General features: G+C 57.7%; 1 protein-coding gene across 1 annotated transcript in view; it reads left to right on the forward strand.

Annotated features, from left to right (window-relative positions):
* LOC104545596 (disks large homolog 3-like) overlaps positions 1-14546 on the forward strand; it is a gene marked incomplete at both ends in the record, with an annotated part of 17051 nt that extends 2505 nt beyond the window's left edge. Inside the window, 7 exons of the mRNA XM_010190778.1 lie at positions 4375-4425; positions 7455-7579; positions 8655-8824; positions 9178-9314; positions 9601-9745; positions 9891-10050; positions 14390-14546. Coding sequence (XP_010189080.1) covers positions 4375-4425; positions 7455-7579; positions 8655-8824; positions 9178-9314; positions 9601-9745; positions 9891-10050; positions 14390-14546 — 945 coding nt within the window. The remainder of the gene's footprint in view (positions 1-4374; positions 4426-7454; positions 7580-8654; positions 8825-9177; positions 9315-9600; positions 9746-9890; positions 10051-14389) is intronic.
* Positions 14547-14666: the final 120 nt, after the last annotated feature.

A 14666-nucleotide genomic window follows, 5' to 3' on the forward strand; every position in this document is an offset into this window, starting at 1 on the left:
GCATCCCTTGAAGGGTAAGGACAGGTGCTGGGGGAGGATCACCTGCTCCAGGTCATTGCTCACAGTTTCACTCCTCGGTGTATTTTGCCCAGCGGGTCCGTAGTGGGGAGATGGAGCATCAGAAGCCCAGTTCCCATGGCAAATGGGGACTCAGCATTTCAGAGCTGCATCTCTGAAGCTGAGACAACTTCTTGCTGCCCAGGGTGCATGGCAGCTGCTGCCAGGCAGTCTCAAAGGGAGCAGGGAAGGTCACTCCAAAGCCGTTGAGGAGTTGAAGGTTTCATAGCCTAGGTCCTTGGAGGTCCTTTGGTGCCCCATTGCTCAGCAGCCAGGAGCCACCACCTCCTCTGTCTCTAAAAGCCAGATCTAAGGAAGCCAAGTGCTTCCCAGGCCTGATCCTGGCCAGTGAGCACCACACGAGCCCTAGGCTCTGCCCCTGGTCAGTGCAGAGGCATCCTTTTTGCACAGTGCTGACTGCTGCCAGGGTCCCCAGATGTGGTCACTGCAGGACTAGGGGCAGCAGAGATGGCCACCACAGTCCAATGCCTTTGAGCAGGGCAAAACTTGCTTGTAAGCCTCAAAAAAACCAGGAAAAAGAATCAAAACTAAACTGCCACCCCCATGCTTTGGTCCCAAGTGCTGGTAGTGGCACATCCTGCTTCAGACCCCATCCCCCTGCCTGAGCTCAGCGGACTCGTCCCCACGGGGCTCTGGCAAGGGGCTGACCACGTATATGGTGTTTATTTATTGCCTCCATGAGCAAGGCCGGCACCGTGGGCAGTGTGTGCAAGGGGGCCGAGGTCAGGAGTTAGTGGGAAGTGGGTCGGCAGGTCTCAGCGCAGGGGCAGGACACACAGACGCAGGGAGGCGAAGGGAGGAAGCTCTCGACCTATTTTCTGTGGGCCCCCTGCCATGTGCAGGAAGGGAGAGCTTTCCCTTCACTGAGGCAGACGCACGCGGGGCATCGCCAGGCACCCTCTGCCCCTGGGTGATCCTCCTGCCTTCAGCCTCTCATCGTTATGTTGCTACAGGGCTGCTCCACCACCGTGTCCCGGTGCCTGTCCCCATCATGTCCTAACCACCAGATACGGGCTAGGTCCTGCTCTAAAAGTGGCTGTGGGCAGCATTATCCTTCCTGAAGGTTATTTCCTTTTGCAGCCTGGTGGGCTATTTGGGTTGGGCTTGAGGAAGCCCATCTTAGCCTTCTAAATTTGACCTCCATTTTTATTTGACAACAACAAAAATAAAATAAAAAAAACCCCTATTCCCGACTCTCCAGCAAATTGCAAAGCGCCTTCCATGTGCGCTGGTGCGGTGTTGTCCAGCAGAGCCTGCAGACAGCTTGCAGCAGCTCTGGAAGGTGTGTGCTCTTGAGTTTATCAAATGAGTGTTAACTCTGCAGCCTTCTGTTGCTGATTTAAATGTCATCATCACTAACTATTTCCCTGGTGCTTGAAAACATGAAAGGGAAGCAAAGGCCAGCAAAGTGAGCATCTTCCTGAGCCTTCAGGTGGGCTTGCTGCGTGGGAAGGGATCAGGAAAAAATACCCTTACTCTCTTCCATGAGAAATCAGATGGTGCTGAGGATCCGGATACGCTGGGAACGGCTCACGAGCCCCCAGCACCCACGCCAGCTCTGCAGGCGTTACAAAGGGAGACTGGAGCAGGATGGGGTGCGCTCTCCTTGCCTGGGGGCGATGGAACCAGGCATCTCCTCACGAGACAGCCCCAAACGTGAGCTGGGGAGGAGCACAGGGCACTGGTGACAGAGAGTGGGAGCAGCCTGCAGCAGAGCCAGGTCGTGGTGGCTCCAGTGGGTGCCGTGGGGAGGTTTTGCCGTCAGTGAGTGACTGGTATTCAGTTTTCCGATGCTAAAACGTTTGCTTTGTTGGCTCGTTCCCTTGGTTACATGGTATATATTAAGTTCTCCATTTGGCTTCCTTATGCAATTAACTGGTGTTCTGCTGCGTGGATTTTGGAAACGTAATCAGAGCTAAAACTTCATGGTCTGGCCTGACTGCCCTTGGTGTGCCCGGTCAGAGAGGCTGCTCTCAGCACACATCGTGCCAGGCGAACACCAGCACCACTTGCTTCCAGGGAGCAATGCAAGACACGGCTCAGCATTGGTAGCCCCGAGGTTTGGGGAGAAGGGTTACCCTGAACACACCTGTCTGGCAGCGGGGTGCCTGATGGGGTTGTGTGCCGGGGTTTGTGCTCCCCGGGTGCTTGCTGGCAGCAGCGGCTCGCTTGGTGGGGCTCACACTCTCCTGGCTCTCTCCACGGCTCACAGATTGTCAAAGTTTTCTGCACATCCCCATCCTGGAGGTATGATTGTGCTGTTCCTCTGTGTCCGTGGGTGTGCATATGGCTGGCTGAGTGGCAACGGCACCAAATGCCAAAGCGGAGAGGACAATGTGTGTAGTAGTGGAGGGTGCCAGGAATCTGAGTTGCTGGAAAGCCAGGAAGAGGCGACGCTGCGCCCCACGCGCCGGGCTACCAACTGTGGAGACAAGATGAGCCCAGAGGCTGCGGTGAGGGAGGCTGCGAGACACAGGCCAATGAGTCAGCCTCATGCAGGACTGGGCAGTACGGTAGGATGTGAGGAGGAGAAGGCAACCCATGGCAGAGGGAGATCCTGTGGTTGGGGAAGCGATGCCCTCCTGCCCATGGGAGTGCAGCCCAATGTGGTGCAGTGGCAGGAGGTGGCACTGACCACCGTCCCTGTCCCTCCAAGGCTGTCAGGGATCCTGCTGAGGGTTAATCCCAGTGCTCCCAGTGCTTTTCTGCAGAGGTGTCCTGTTCAAGAGCTGCCTAAAGCCTTGCCCAATGTGCTGAAGAGGATCAGAGCATCCTAATACCAGAGCATCTGGATGTCTCAACCCTGAACTATGCCCTGAAATCTTCCCATGGCTGAGAGGCATGAGGCACGGAGCACATCCAAGGAGGGACAACCCTCTCAGCCCATGTTCCCTGGACCCCCATCCTGTCTCTCCACTCTTCGGTCTCCCCAGCCTTGTCCTTCCTGAAGCGCCGTACCCACAGCAGGGTGTGGGATTGCTTTGGCCTCAACAAGGCTGAACCAGGCAGGGGACGAGGGTGCATGTGTCAGGGGGCACAGCCCCATCCTAGATCCTGGCATGCAGAACTGCTCTTCCACCTGGGCACCTGATTATTCTCACCTAGAAAAACTCCTGTTTCCTCTTCCTGCCTATAGATAGGGCCTCACAGCCACTGAGTTTCTGTCCATGGTGTCAGATGATGCCTTTAGTATAAATGATGTTTGCTGTCCCCACTGGCTACGAACCCGGCACTGTGGGGTTTTGGAAGATGGCCGAGCAGGGCCTCTGCGGGGCAGTGAACAGGGAACTGGGCAAGCAGGACACAACTGGTGTGCTGGCACTGGATAAGGGGACCTGGGTCCAAACAAAGCCATGGCAACTCCGGTTTCAGATACAGAGCACGTACAGAAAGTGGCTCTATACAATCTACCAGCCCTCGGTTAATGGTGGATGTAAAGGCCACATGTGCCTTGTCCAGGGGCTGCAGGCAGAGGCAAGGCTGCACGACGGGAGAGGCGTTTGCCTGCTGAGCCCTGGGTCCCGCCGCCTCTACCATTTTTGGGAAAATGGGAGTTTTTAACCTGATTTACCGTTTTTTATATTAGAGCCTACAGTGGCATCCCTTTTGTTTCAAGCCATTGCGTTTCCCAGAGCCCTGCTTTGACGTTCTGCGTATGGGAGATTTTCACGTGTGGGGATCAGGATGCTGTGTGGTGTATGGTGCTGAGACAGGCTACACCGCTTTTTTATATGAAGGCATCGCAATATTTTCCCCTCTTACTGTGGCCCACACTCGCACCTTGTTTCCTTCACACCCAACTAATTTGGTAGAGTAAATTGTTCTGAATTCCCTGTTAACACAGTCATTCTACTAAATTATTTAGAAGATATAAGCTGCTAAATGTGTTTATTATGTTATTATGTACAGACATAATTTTTTTTCCTTTAAATGGACCGAGCCCCTTTCTTTCCTTCCTGCGGCAGTGAATTCCCAAGGTTAATTACCTGCTGCGTAACAAAGGCGTTATTTCTTTTTGTGCCTTCGGTTGCGTTCCTTTTCATGGCTGGAGAAATGAGCCGGGAGAATAAAGGCTTTCCACTGAAGTGCATTAAAGTCAGTGGGCTTTGGCTCCTGCCCAGAAAGAAAAGCAGCACTCAGTTTAATTCCAGGGCAGGCTTGAGCAATTTAAGGTTTTTTTTCAGTGGTGATGGTGCAGCTTTTAGGTTGGATTCTCAATATTGAGCTATCAGAGGGGAAAAGCAAATCCCAGCAGGACCGGCACGGAGCCGTAACGCGCTGTCTCCATCTTCCCAGGTGAACGGCAGCGATGGGATGTTCAAATACGAGGAGATCGTCTTGGAAAGGGTAAGTGCCCTTTCCTTGCCCGCTGGCACTTTGTTCTGCCCCTTCCCACTTGCCCTCACCCTCGCTGATGGGGAGGGATTGGGCTCTGCTCTCTGCTCTCTCCAGAGGCTTTTGGGGGTGTCACGCTTGCCTTCCCCGCACACCCCCCACGGTGCCAGGAGAGGTGGGCTTGCTGCTCCTCCCCACCCCACAGACACCTCCAGAAGAGAGGGAGGAAGACTTCTCCCTCGCCTCCCTCATTCACATCCTCGCCCCCACAACTCCAGCGCGGAGCCGGCGGAGAGGAGGCTCTTTGTCACCACCTTTGCCGAAAAATGGAGGTGCCAGGAGTTCTGTTCCTGCAGGCGCGTGGGCAGGCACACCCCACAGCCAGCTGCGGGGGACCGATGCCTCCCCATCACTCCGGGGTACGCAGCCCAAGGATGTTAAGCAGCAAGGACAGGTTTCCTGGTAAACTGGACTGCAACGGGAGGAGTTTCTGCTTAAGCTTTGGCAACGCAGAGCTGATGGCGTGCACCACATCCACCCGTGGCTAAAATTAGCTGCCCCTGTGGATGGGGCTTATCCAGAGGCAAGCCAGCAGCACTCAGGGCAGGGAGGGCATTCCCCTGGCACCCAGGCAGTGGCAGGGATGGAAAAGGAGTGGGAAAAGCTGGCCGAGGATTTGCTCCGAGAGGTGGATATGGGTCTGCGGAGCAGGGCTGGCCGGGGCTGGGGGCTGCCCGCAGCACCCCATGGCACGCCTCGCCGCCTCCTCGCTGCCACACCAGCTGGCTCAGCCTCGCCGCGTGGCCGGCATCGCAGGGGAAGACGCATCGCTCGTTATCCTGTTCCTCTCTGCCTTTAGTCATCTCCCTCCTCCCCTTGGCTCTGCATCATGGAGGTGGGTGGACGGAAGGTTATCTGGGGCTGCCGTCTCACCCACTGCTTCCCCGGCGTGGCTGACGAAACCAGCCCAAGGGATGCTTCCTTTTTGGGCTGAGTGCTTCTCGCTCCAGGCCCGATTTAGAGGCAAAAGCCTTGTTTTCAGGGATTCTTTAGAGCATCCTCTCTCCTCAGCCCACAACAGGAGCAGGGGGTGGCTGGCAGGGTCGCACAGAGAGCAGCACTCACTGCTGCCCCTGTTTCAAAGCCCCAGGCAGCGATTGCCTCTCCAGCAGCAAGAAACCATGAGGGAATTTCAGTACTTGGCAGCCAGGGCCAGCATGGACCATAGCCAGGTCCTTCCCCTGGTACAGAGTGGGATCCAACAGCCCAGTCTCACTGTGGGAGAAGGACCCTGGAGCCTGCAGGTGAGGCTGTCCCCTTGCTGGGGTGTTTGGCTACCAGAGATGACCTCAGCATGCCCCAATGGCTGATGTGTCCCTTGTCCTTGTTCTAAAGGCTAAGGCAAATGCAGCAGCATTTTTAGGGCAATGACTGAGAAAGCACTGTCTGCAGAGGGACGTGGCTTTGGATTTACCCTCCGTACGTGTGTCGGCAGTGGGAGCTGCCCCTGTGTCTAAATCAGTCTCAATGCCAGTGAAGAAATCCCTCGAACTCCATTTGAAGTTTTATCAAAATAAAAATAAACGCCTCCTGGATTGTTTCCAGGTTTTGTGGCTAGCGTTGGAGTGCACCCTTCCTTAAACAGGCACAAGGAATGGCTGGAGACCACTTTGCACAGTCTCACCTGCCTTGCTGGGGCCAGGCTGGGTCTCTGCTGACAGTAAGCAGCTTTTTTGAGCTGAGCGTGAGGTATTTAGAATCCAGCCTAGGGGAAGGAGAACGGCCTCAGAGTTTTCACCTTTGAATGCCTCCTCATCACGTGCCGACCAAATCCCCGTCACCAGGAGAGCATCTGAGAGCGCTGAGTAGTGAGAGGCATTGGTGGCTCCCAGAGATACCATGTGCTGTGTCAGGAGTGACACAAAGTCAGAGCAGAGACCTCTCCATCGCCACAAGACCTGATGCTGAGCCCAAATTGCTCAGGAGAAGCTCGAGCCCCAGCCAGCTGCTGGTGCTTGATGATCCTGGGGAGGCTGAGCTCTGCTGTGCGCCACCCCCCGGCTGCAAGTCCCCCAGAAGGGCAGAGCTCCCCATCACCGAATGCTGAGCACTGGCACTGTGGGCAGCTGGGAGAGTGCTTGGCCTGGGCCCATTTGTGTAAGAGAGAGGCGGGCACAATAGGATGTGACTCAGTGTCAGCTCTTCCGCATGAGAAAACAAGGCGAGGAGCCATCTGATTTTTAAGGCAGAGCAGAAAAAGCAGGAGTTGTCCACTTGCATCAAGCACGGAGCTGGAAGCTGTGCCTGTGAGTGTGTCACTAATGGGGATCCTGTGAGGGGGAGAGGCGGTGCAGGGCCACAGCCACTCATCCTGGGATGCTGCCAGGCTGGAGCTGGAGATGCAGCGTGAGCCCTGCATTCCCCCGAGGCAGACTTCAGGATGAAGCTCAAGTGATGCTTCAAGCAAGGTGAGGAGGAAGAGGAGGCAAAACTGGAGACCCTGCTCTGTCCTGGCAGCCCCCTCCACCCAACCCTGCAGATTTTGGCATCGGCACTGCTGGTCCCCAGGTTGGCTCTGTGCTGGGGCTGCATCCCAGGGGGCAAGGGGCAGGAGCAGGATGCTGGTGACTGGCACAAGCCCTGCTGCTCCAAGTGGGCTGCAGCATTGATGTCTTCTCCTGGGGAGCAGCCAGCAAGGGGAGGCTTTTTCCACCAAGGACCACCCCTTCTTCCCGCAGCTCGCTGCCTGCCTGAGTCTCTCAGTGGAGACACGGCGGCGAGGGAGGTCCTCGACGACTCCCACTCTCCCGTTCCATCTGTTCGGTGCTTCACGCTGCTGCACCGAGCACCGTGGCTGATGAGCGCTGGTCTCCACTCCGGCCACGCATCCCTCTGCCCCCTGAGCCGGGCACCCTGGGGGATGACAGATGCTGTAAGAGCTCCCACGCGCCAGGCAGCCGTGGCTGAGGGAAAGCTGCTTCAGGAGGCTGGCAGCAAGCGGTTGCCCATGGTGGAAAGACGCAGTGTTTGATTTCCTGCAGGGTAACTCCGGCCTCGGCTTCAGCATAGCAGGAGGAATCGACAACCCCCACATTCCAGATGACCCAGGCATCTTCATCACCAAAATCATCCCTGGGGGAGCAGCAGCCATGGACGGCCGTCTGGGGTGAGTGTACAGGGCCAGGGGAAAAGGCCCTGAGTATCACCCGGGATCTCCCCAGGGACCTCCAGGCAGTTCCTGCCCCCCTCCTCCCCTGCCATGATGTGTTTCTCTGCCACTCCCTGGTCTCTTCCCCACAGCCAGGTCCCCTCAGTGCAGGGATGCCCCCTGCTTTCCCCTCTACTCTGCTCTTGTGAAGACTGCATCTGGAATATTGTGTTCAGTTCTGGGCCCCTCAGTTCAAGAAGGACAGGAACTGCTTGAAAGAGTCCAGCGCAGAGCCACAAAGATGATGGAGGGAGTGGAGCATCTCCCTTATGAGGAGCGGCTGAGGGAGCTGGGGCTCTTTAGCTTGGAGCAGAGGAGACTGAGGGGTGACCTCATCAATGTTTATAAATTTGTAAAGGACGAGTGTCAGGAGGAAGGAGCCAGGCTCTGCTCTGTGATGTCCAATGACAGGACACGGGGCAATGGTCCCAAGCTGGAGCATAGGAGGTTCAATCTGAACATAAGGAAAAACTTTTTCACTGTGAGGGTGACAGAGCCCTGGCCCAGGCTGCCCAGAGAGGTTGTGGAGTCTCCTTCTCTGCAGACATTCAAAACCCGCCTGGACGCCTTCCTGTGTGACCTGGTCTGGTGATCCTGCTCTGGCAGGGGTTGGACTGGATGAGCTTTCAAGGTCCCTTCCACCTCCTGAGATTCTGTGATTCTGTGATCTGACAGAGATTACTCAGTCTGATTAATATGAACTACAGAATTACAGATGTGCAAAAGGCAGATGCCTGCGGTCCTCTGCCATCTGCAACCACCCCTCCTCCCCTCCCTGCACCAGGCTCCGGCTCTCATCCTTTCCCCTGTGGCTTGGGGCAGGATCCAGCCTTTCCCCTCTTCTCCCATCTACCCCAGGGTTTCACTGTTGGGACCAGCTCCATTGACCCCATGCTCACCCCAGCACGGCAGGATCTGGCCAGCCTGAGCAGCTCTCCTCACCAGGGTGTGCGTGGCCAGGGGAGGGTGGCAGAGGAGGGTGGCCTAGGTTGGCAGTTCCCCAAGGGAGCTCAAGGCCGCCCTGTGCCCGCAGGGTGAACGACTGTGTGCTGCGGGTGAACGACGTCGACGTCTCCGAGGTGGTGCACAGCAAAGCCGTGGAGGCCCTGAAGGAAGCAGGCCCTGTGGTGCGGCTCGTGGTGCGTCGCCGGCAGCCCCCCCCAGAGACCATCATGGAGGTCAACCTCATGAAGGGCCCCAAAGGTGAGCCCCTCACTCTGCTCGCAGGACTGGGGTGCTGCGCTGGCCCATAGGATAGTGTGGGCTGACCCCCTGGTGTGAAATGCCACAGGGTGCGAGGCAGCATCACGGGGGATGTGGGATGAGAGGTGGCACTGCTGCTGTGCAGGGTGCCACAGGGTGGCCCAGCAGCATGGGATGCTGTGAGGTGTGGAACAGCCCTGGGCTGTGACTGTGGAGCAGCAGGGTGGCCCATTCCCTGCCAGGTTTGGGGCAGGGTGTGAAGGCCAGTGAGACAGAGGGGCTGTGCTGCCAGCCCAGGGTTCCATCCATCCGTCCATCCCTCACCCCTCACCTGCCCTCTCACTCATCCTCAGGCCTGGGATTCAGCATCGCAGGGGGCATCGGGAACCAGCACATCCCTGGGGACAACAGCATCTACATCACCAAGATCATCGAGGGAGGCGCTGCCCAGAAGGACGGGCGCCTGCAGATCGGAGACCGGCTGCTTGCGGTAAGCCCCATGCCCTCAGCTGGCCAGGAGGCAAAGCCAGGTGATCTCCACCATGCTGTGGTGCCAGTCCTGAACTCCCCTCCCACCAGCAGCCCTTCCTTGGGGTCCCCACGGGGATGGTGCTACAGGAGGGGCAGCTGCAGCACTGGCTGCAGGCGGGAGGGAGGTGAGACCCTGTCTGCAGAGCTACTGTGGCACCTACCCTGCGGGAAAGCTCTGTGCAGGGCTGCATTGGCCCCTTCCCTCCTGCTTGCAGCTGCGTCACCCAGCCCCTTCCCTCTGGTAGGTGAATAACACGAACCTGCAGGACGTGCGGCATGAGGAGGCGGTGGCCGCCCTGAAGAACACCTCCGACATGGTGTACCTGAAGGTGGCCAAGCCCGGCAACATTCACCTCAACGACATGTACGCGCCCCCCGACTACGCCAGCAGTACGTACACCGCTGGCGCGGCAGCCTGGGCACCACAGGGCTTGGGGGGACAGAGCACGCTGGGACGGTGGGCAATGCCGGGCTGGTTTCCACGTCCATGTTGTGAATGGATTTCTGCTCCTGATACCTTTCTCCTCCCCTGCAGCCTTCTCAGCCTTGGCTGACAACCACATAAGCCATAACTCCAGTCTGGGCTACCTGGGCAGTGTTGAGAGCAAGCCCGCCTACACCGTCCCTCCCCAGGTGACTCCATCGCGGTATTCGCCCATCCCTCGGCACATGATTGGGGACGAGGACTTCACCAGGTAAGTACCAAGCATGAGCATCCCTAATTCCTGCTCCTTCTCCTTCCCTCTCGTTACCTCCCTGGCTGCTTGACCTCATCCCCACTGTCAGTGCAGAACCTCAGCTGAAAGCCCATTTGTGGGTGCGTGGGCTCCCAGGGCTCCCACAGGGCTCACCCCCACCCCCCACCCCAAGACCGGTCCCTTCCTGCCTCGCTGCATCCCTCCCTTCCCTGTTCTTCCTCCTGCTCCTCCACAAGTCTTACATGTTCAGCTTTGTTCTCTTATTTGCTTTACAATATCTGGAATATGGGATGGTCCCTGCCCTCATGGTGCTTTCTGGTGCCGGATAACCTCAGCCGAAAGCCCATTTGTAGGTGCGTGGTGCAAAACTCAGGGCTCCCACAGGGCTCACTCCCACCCCCTACCCTAAGACCAGTCGCTTCCTGCCTCGCTGCATCCCTCCCTTCCCTGTTCTTCCTCCTGCTCCTCCACAAGTCTTACATGTTCAGCTTTGTTCTCTTATTTGCTTTACAATATCTGGAATATGGGATGGTCCCTGCCCTCATGGTGCTTTCTGGTGCCGGATAGCTGGCTGTCCCTGAGCAGAGCTGTGCTGAGGGTGAGGGGCTGGGGGGGCATAGCTCTGGGTACAAGTAGGGCTCCTTCTCCCACGCTCCCCAAGCCCAGCATCCCAAACCACCCGCATCTGGGTGCCATTTCGTCGTCTGCCAGCCCTGGGCTTGGCAGCCTCCTACCCAGCCCTGGCATGGACTTCATTTCCTCAGCAGCCTCATTTACACTGCAGGAGCAGGTTTGTTTCCTGAACCCGGGAAATAAAAGAGGAGCACAAAGGAGACATTGCTCTGAACCTAAATGTGGTGTAAAGCTCCAAAGCCTCATGCTAAGAGAGTGAGACTTGGCTGGTCCTGCTCTGCTTGCCCAGACTCACAGCTTTCCCTCAGCTTGCTACAGCCGCAGGTTTGGTGCTGAGCCTGCACCAGATTTGGTATCCCCAGGGCCAGGGCAGTAGGGCTCAGGCTTTATTCTCAGGACCAGCACTCAGGTTAGGCTTAGGGCTGGCGCTGCGGTTAGGAGCAAGGTCACAGGCTGGTTTCAGGGTTGTGTTTGCAGTGGAAGATGCTGTAACGTTGGATGGGATTCTTCGATTCTGTGAGGCACTGGTGGATGCCAGAGTGGGAGAGTGCGGCTTGCCATCCGGCGTCAGGTCTGCTGTCCTGCTGGGGAGTGGCTGCACTTGCCTTCAGCATGGGGATTTCTTGCATCGTGGTGCTTGGCCGTGGCCAGGTGCCTCGGTGCACTGTGACCTGTGTGGCACTGGCCTCTGCCCGCACCCCATCTCTCCTATCTGGTCTCAGCACCAGTGATGCCGGTTCCACAGGCTGTTCCCAGTGCTGTGTCCTCACTGGGTGCACAACTCCTGCACTGTCAAGGCACTGGGAAACGATGCCACATGCAGAAGCCGTGCTTTCTGCCATTACATTGCATCACAGAAGGGACTGAGTCCCAGTGCTCAGAAGAACGCACCATCTGTCTCTCCTACCTGCACCGATGTCCTTGTTTGCAGGCCAGAGGGCAGAGAGAGCAGCCCAGCCCAGGCTGGACGAGGCCCAGTGGCGATGGCCCTGCGGTGGCTCAGTGGTGGCTTGGCCGTGGCCCGAGTGCAGCACGTGCTGGTGGCCACTAGAGGATGGTGCTGCCTTGTGGAGGGCCTCGCTGCAGACAGGCTGGCACTGCTCGGCCACTATCCCCAGCCACAGCTCCTGCCAGATCCACAGCCCGCAGTAGGCTCAGCACCTTCCTCGTCCATCGCCACCCCTCCAGGACAGCTCCATCGCCACGGCTCTATTGGCTTGTGCATCACCAACATTGTGCACTGGGATCAGTGCAATCCAAATGCCTCCTACTGGTGTGGGTAAAGGCAGCGGCTCTCCTGACAAAGCAGCTCTCTCCCAGGAAGCCCCTGCCAGCCATTCCTCAGAGGAAGCAGAGGTCCTGGCCTGGATCTGCTAATGAGCCTCTTCCCCTGCCATAGGCACAAGTGCTGCTGCAGACATGGATGTGGCTCCAGTGATCTTTGTGTCTTGCAGCACCTGGGGCCAGGGACCAGAGCATGTGTTTTCCACCACTGCAACCCAGACCTGGCACAGCCCCACAGGGTCCCCATAGTCATGCTGTGCTGAGGTCCCAGCATTAACACTGCAATGTCCAGCGTGGGATTGGCCTGCAGGAGCCATGTCCTGCCTCCTGGGATGAAGATGGAAGTGGAGAGCCCATGTCATCACATCCTGGTGCATCGCAGCCCCATGCTGCAGTCCAGCTGAGTCCTGAGTCCCAGCTTAGCTCAAAGTTCGAATGCATCTCAAAGCCATCAGGATAAAGCAGGTATTTTCTGGAGGTCACGAGGTAGATTCAGCCTCTGCCCTGTCAGAAAGGCACAGCTGGAGTTGCAGCTCTGCCACACCTCTGTGTTGGAACGCAAGGGGCTGCGGCAATGCATGGAGTACGTGGAGCTGGAGGCACAGGGAGCCAGGCTGTGAATTTGCCCTCGCTTGGATGTTACCCCCCTTGGTCGAGGCTGTGCTGTCCATGCCTGCAGGGGCAGGAAGGAGTTAAGTCTGTAGGGTGTATCAGAGTGAAGGGTGCGTCCTTTCAGCACTTCCATAAAAAACCCTGGTGTGGGTAGGGAAAACCGTGGCCCCGCAGCCAGCAAGAGGCACAGGCTGCAGCACGGGACTGCTGCGGAGCATTCAGAACATTCCTGCACCTCGCGCCTCCTGGCCAGCGCCACCAGCAGAGTCTGCCATGCCACAATGTTCACCGTCAACGTCTCGTCGTCCATGTCCTACAGGAGACAGCCGTCCCTGTCCCCTTCCAGGCAGCGACGGGGCCATGGAAGCAAGTGTGACCAGAGGTAGGAGACTGGGGTGCTGCTGTGCCTGGTGGGAGGCGCAAGGACAGGGAGAGGAGCGGCTGGGAGGATCAGGCTGTGCTGAGCCCAGGATTTGGGCAGGGCAAGAGCCCACCAAGACCTTCTTGCAAGGCTTCCTGCACTTCTCTATGTCCGTCTGCTGTTCCTACTGCTCCTTATAAGGTGGTTGCCTGGAGCCAAGTGACATTCAGCCCATCAGAATGCCCCCACGGGAAGGGATGGTGGGACACTTTTCCTGGGGTGCTGGTACACATCCCTGGAGGTAAATCCTGCTGCCTTCATCCATGAGAGCACCAGAGCCTTCTTCCATCTGCCCAGGTGATGGCAGTGATGCTCCAGCCTGGCCCAGGGGGCTGAAAATGATGTTTTCTTGCAAGAGCAGCCTGGGAGCCGGCAGCCAAGCTGCAGGGCTTTGTGCTGCCTGTTCAGCCAAACTTTATTCCCCTGTGTTCCTGCTCCGCTCATGCCGCCTGAGCCCCGTCCCTTCCCTGGCTGTCACCACCAGCTGGGGACCTGGCTGGACCAGCCCCCTAGGTGCCCCAAGGTCCCTTTAGCACAAGTCTGCTTGCATTTTGGGATCCACCACGCGTGTCCTCAGCCATTGCCGTGCCAGAGGCTCCAGCATCTCTCCTGCATCCCAGAGATCTCCCTCTGCTCCCCAGCAGGGTTCATCAGGCTCCTGAGCTCACTGGCAAGTCCTTGGTCCTTGCAGTACCCACCAGAATGACCAAGATCCAGCCGGTCACCACCACAGATGCACCGATGATCCCTGGCATTGTGTTGGCTGACAATCACCGCCAACCTGTGCTAATCGTCTGGCGTCATTTATTCCTTCTTATTTTAATCCAGTGCTTGAGCTGGGAGCTGCTATTGTTTCCATCAGACTTGGTGATTTTTTTTTCCCCAGACGAAAATCGACGCAGGATTTTTGCAATGCCAGGCAGTCTTTCCGCCTTTGCCTGCCTATTGTTTGAGCTGCAAAATAATTAAGTCATCATCAACAAATTTAGGACTTCTGTTGAGCTGCGCAGGGCCTGTGGCAGGGGGTACATGGGGCTGTAGGCGTGCTTGCTGTGCTGCGTGGATGCAGAGGCTTGACCCCCCCTGCCATCAGTGCTGTCCTTGATGCCCAGGCTCGCAGCATCCGATGGCGCCTTGCAGCCCAGTGTTTCTGTGCGTGATTTCACAGCAGATGCTCTGTCTCCGTCCGTGCTCTGTCTCACATCACTCATGCAACTGCCCACATCTCACCCGGTTTATCAGTCTCCCCAGCGCCAAGGGCTGAGGTCGCACTGGGGGTGACTCCAGCCCCATCAGTGTGCCAGAAAGCCCAGGCATGGCCAACCCTGTCACCAGCTTCGCTGCTTCTCACTTCGATGTCTACCTGTCCTGTATCTGTCCTTCCAGGGAGCCCCGGAAAATCATCCTGCACAAAGGCTCCACCGGCCTAGGCTTCAACATCGTTGGAGGGGAAGATGGTGAGGGGATCTTCGTCTCCTTCACCCGGGCCGGAGGCCCTGCCGACCTCAGCGGAGAGCTGCGGAGGGGAGACCGCATCCTCTCGGTGAGTCGCGGGGGGCGCCCCTCCACGGCCTCCCCCAGCCCCGGGGACACAATTCGGCAGGGTCCCTCCCCTGTGCCCGTGCGGACGTGGCCCCTGGGTGCATACTGTCGGAGCAGCAGC

This window comes from Mesitornis unicolor, unplaced genomic scaffold, assembly GCF_000695765.1.
Source record: "Mesitornis unicolor isolate BGI_N332 unplaced genomic scaffold, ASM69576v1 scaffold3178, whole genome shotgun sequence".
Taxonomy (NCBI): domain Eukaryota; kingdom Metazoa; phylum Chordata; class Aves; order Mesitornithiformes; family Mesitornithidae; genus Mesitornis; species Mesitornis unicolor.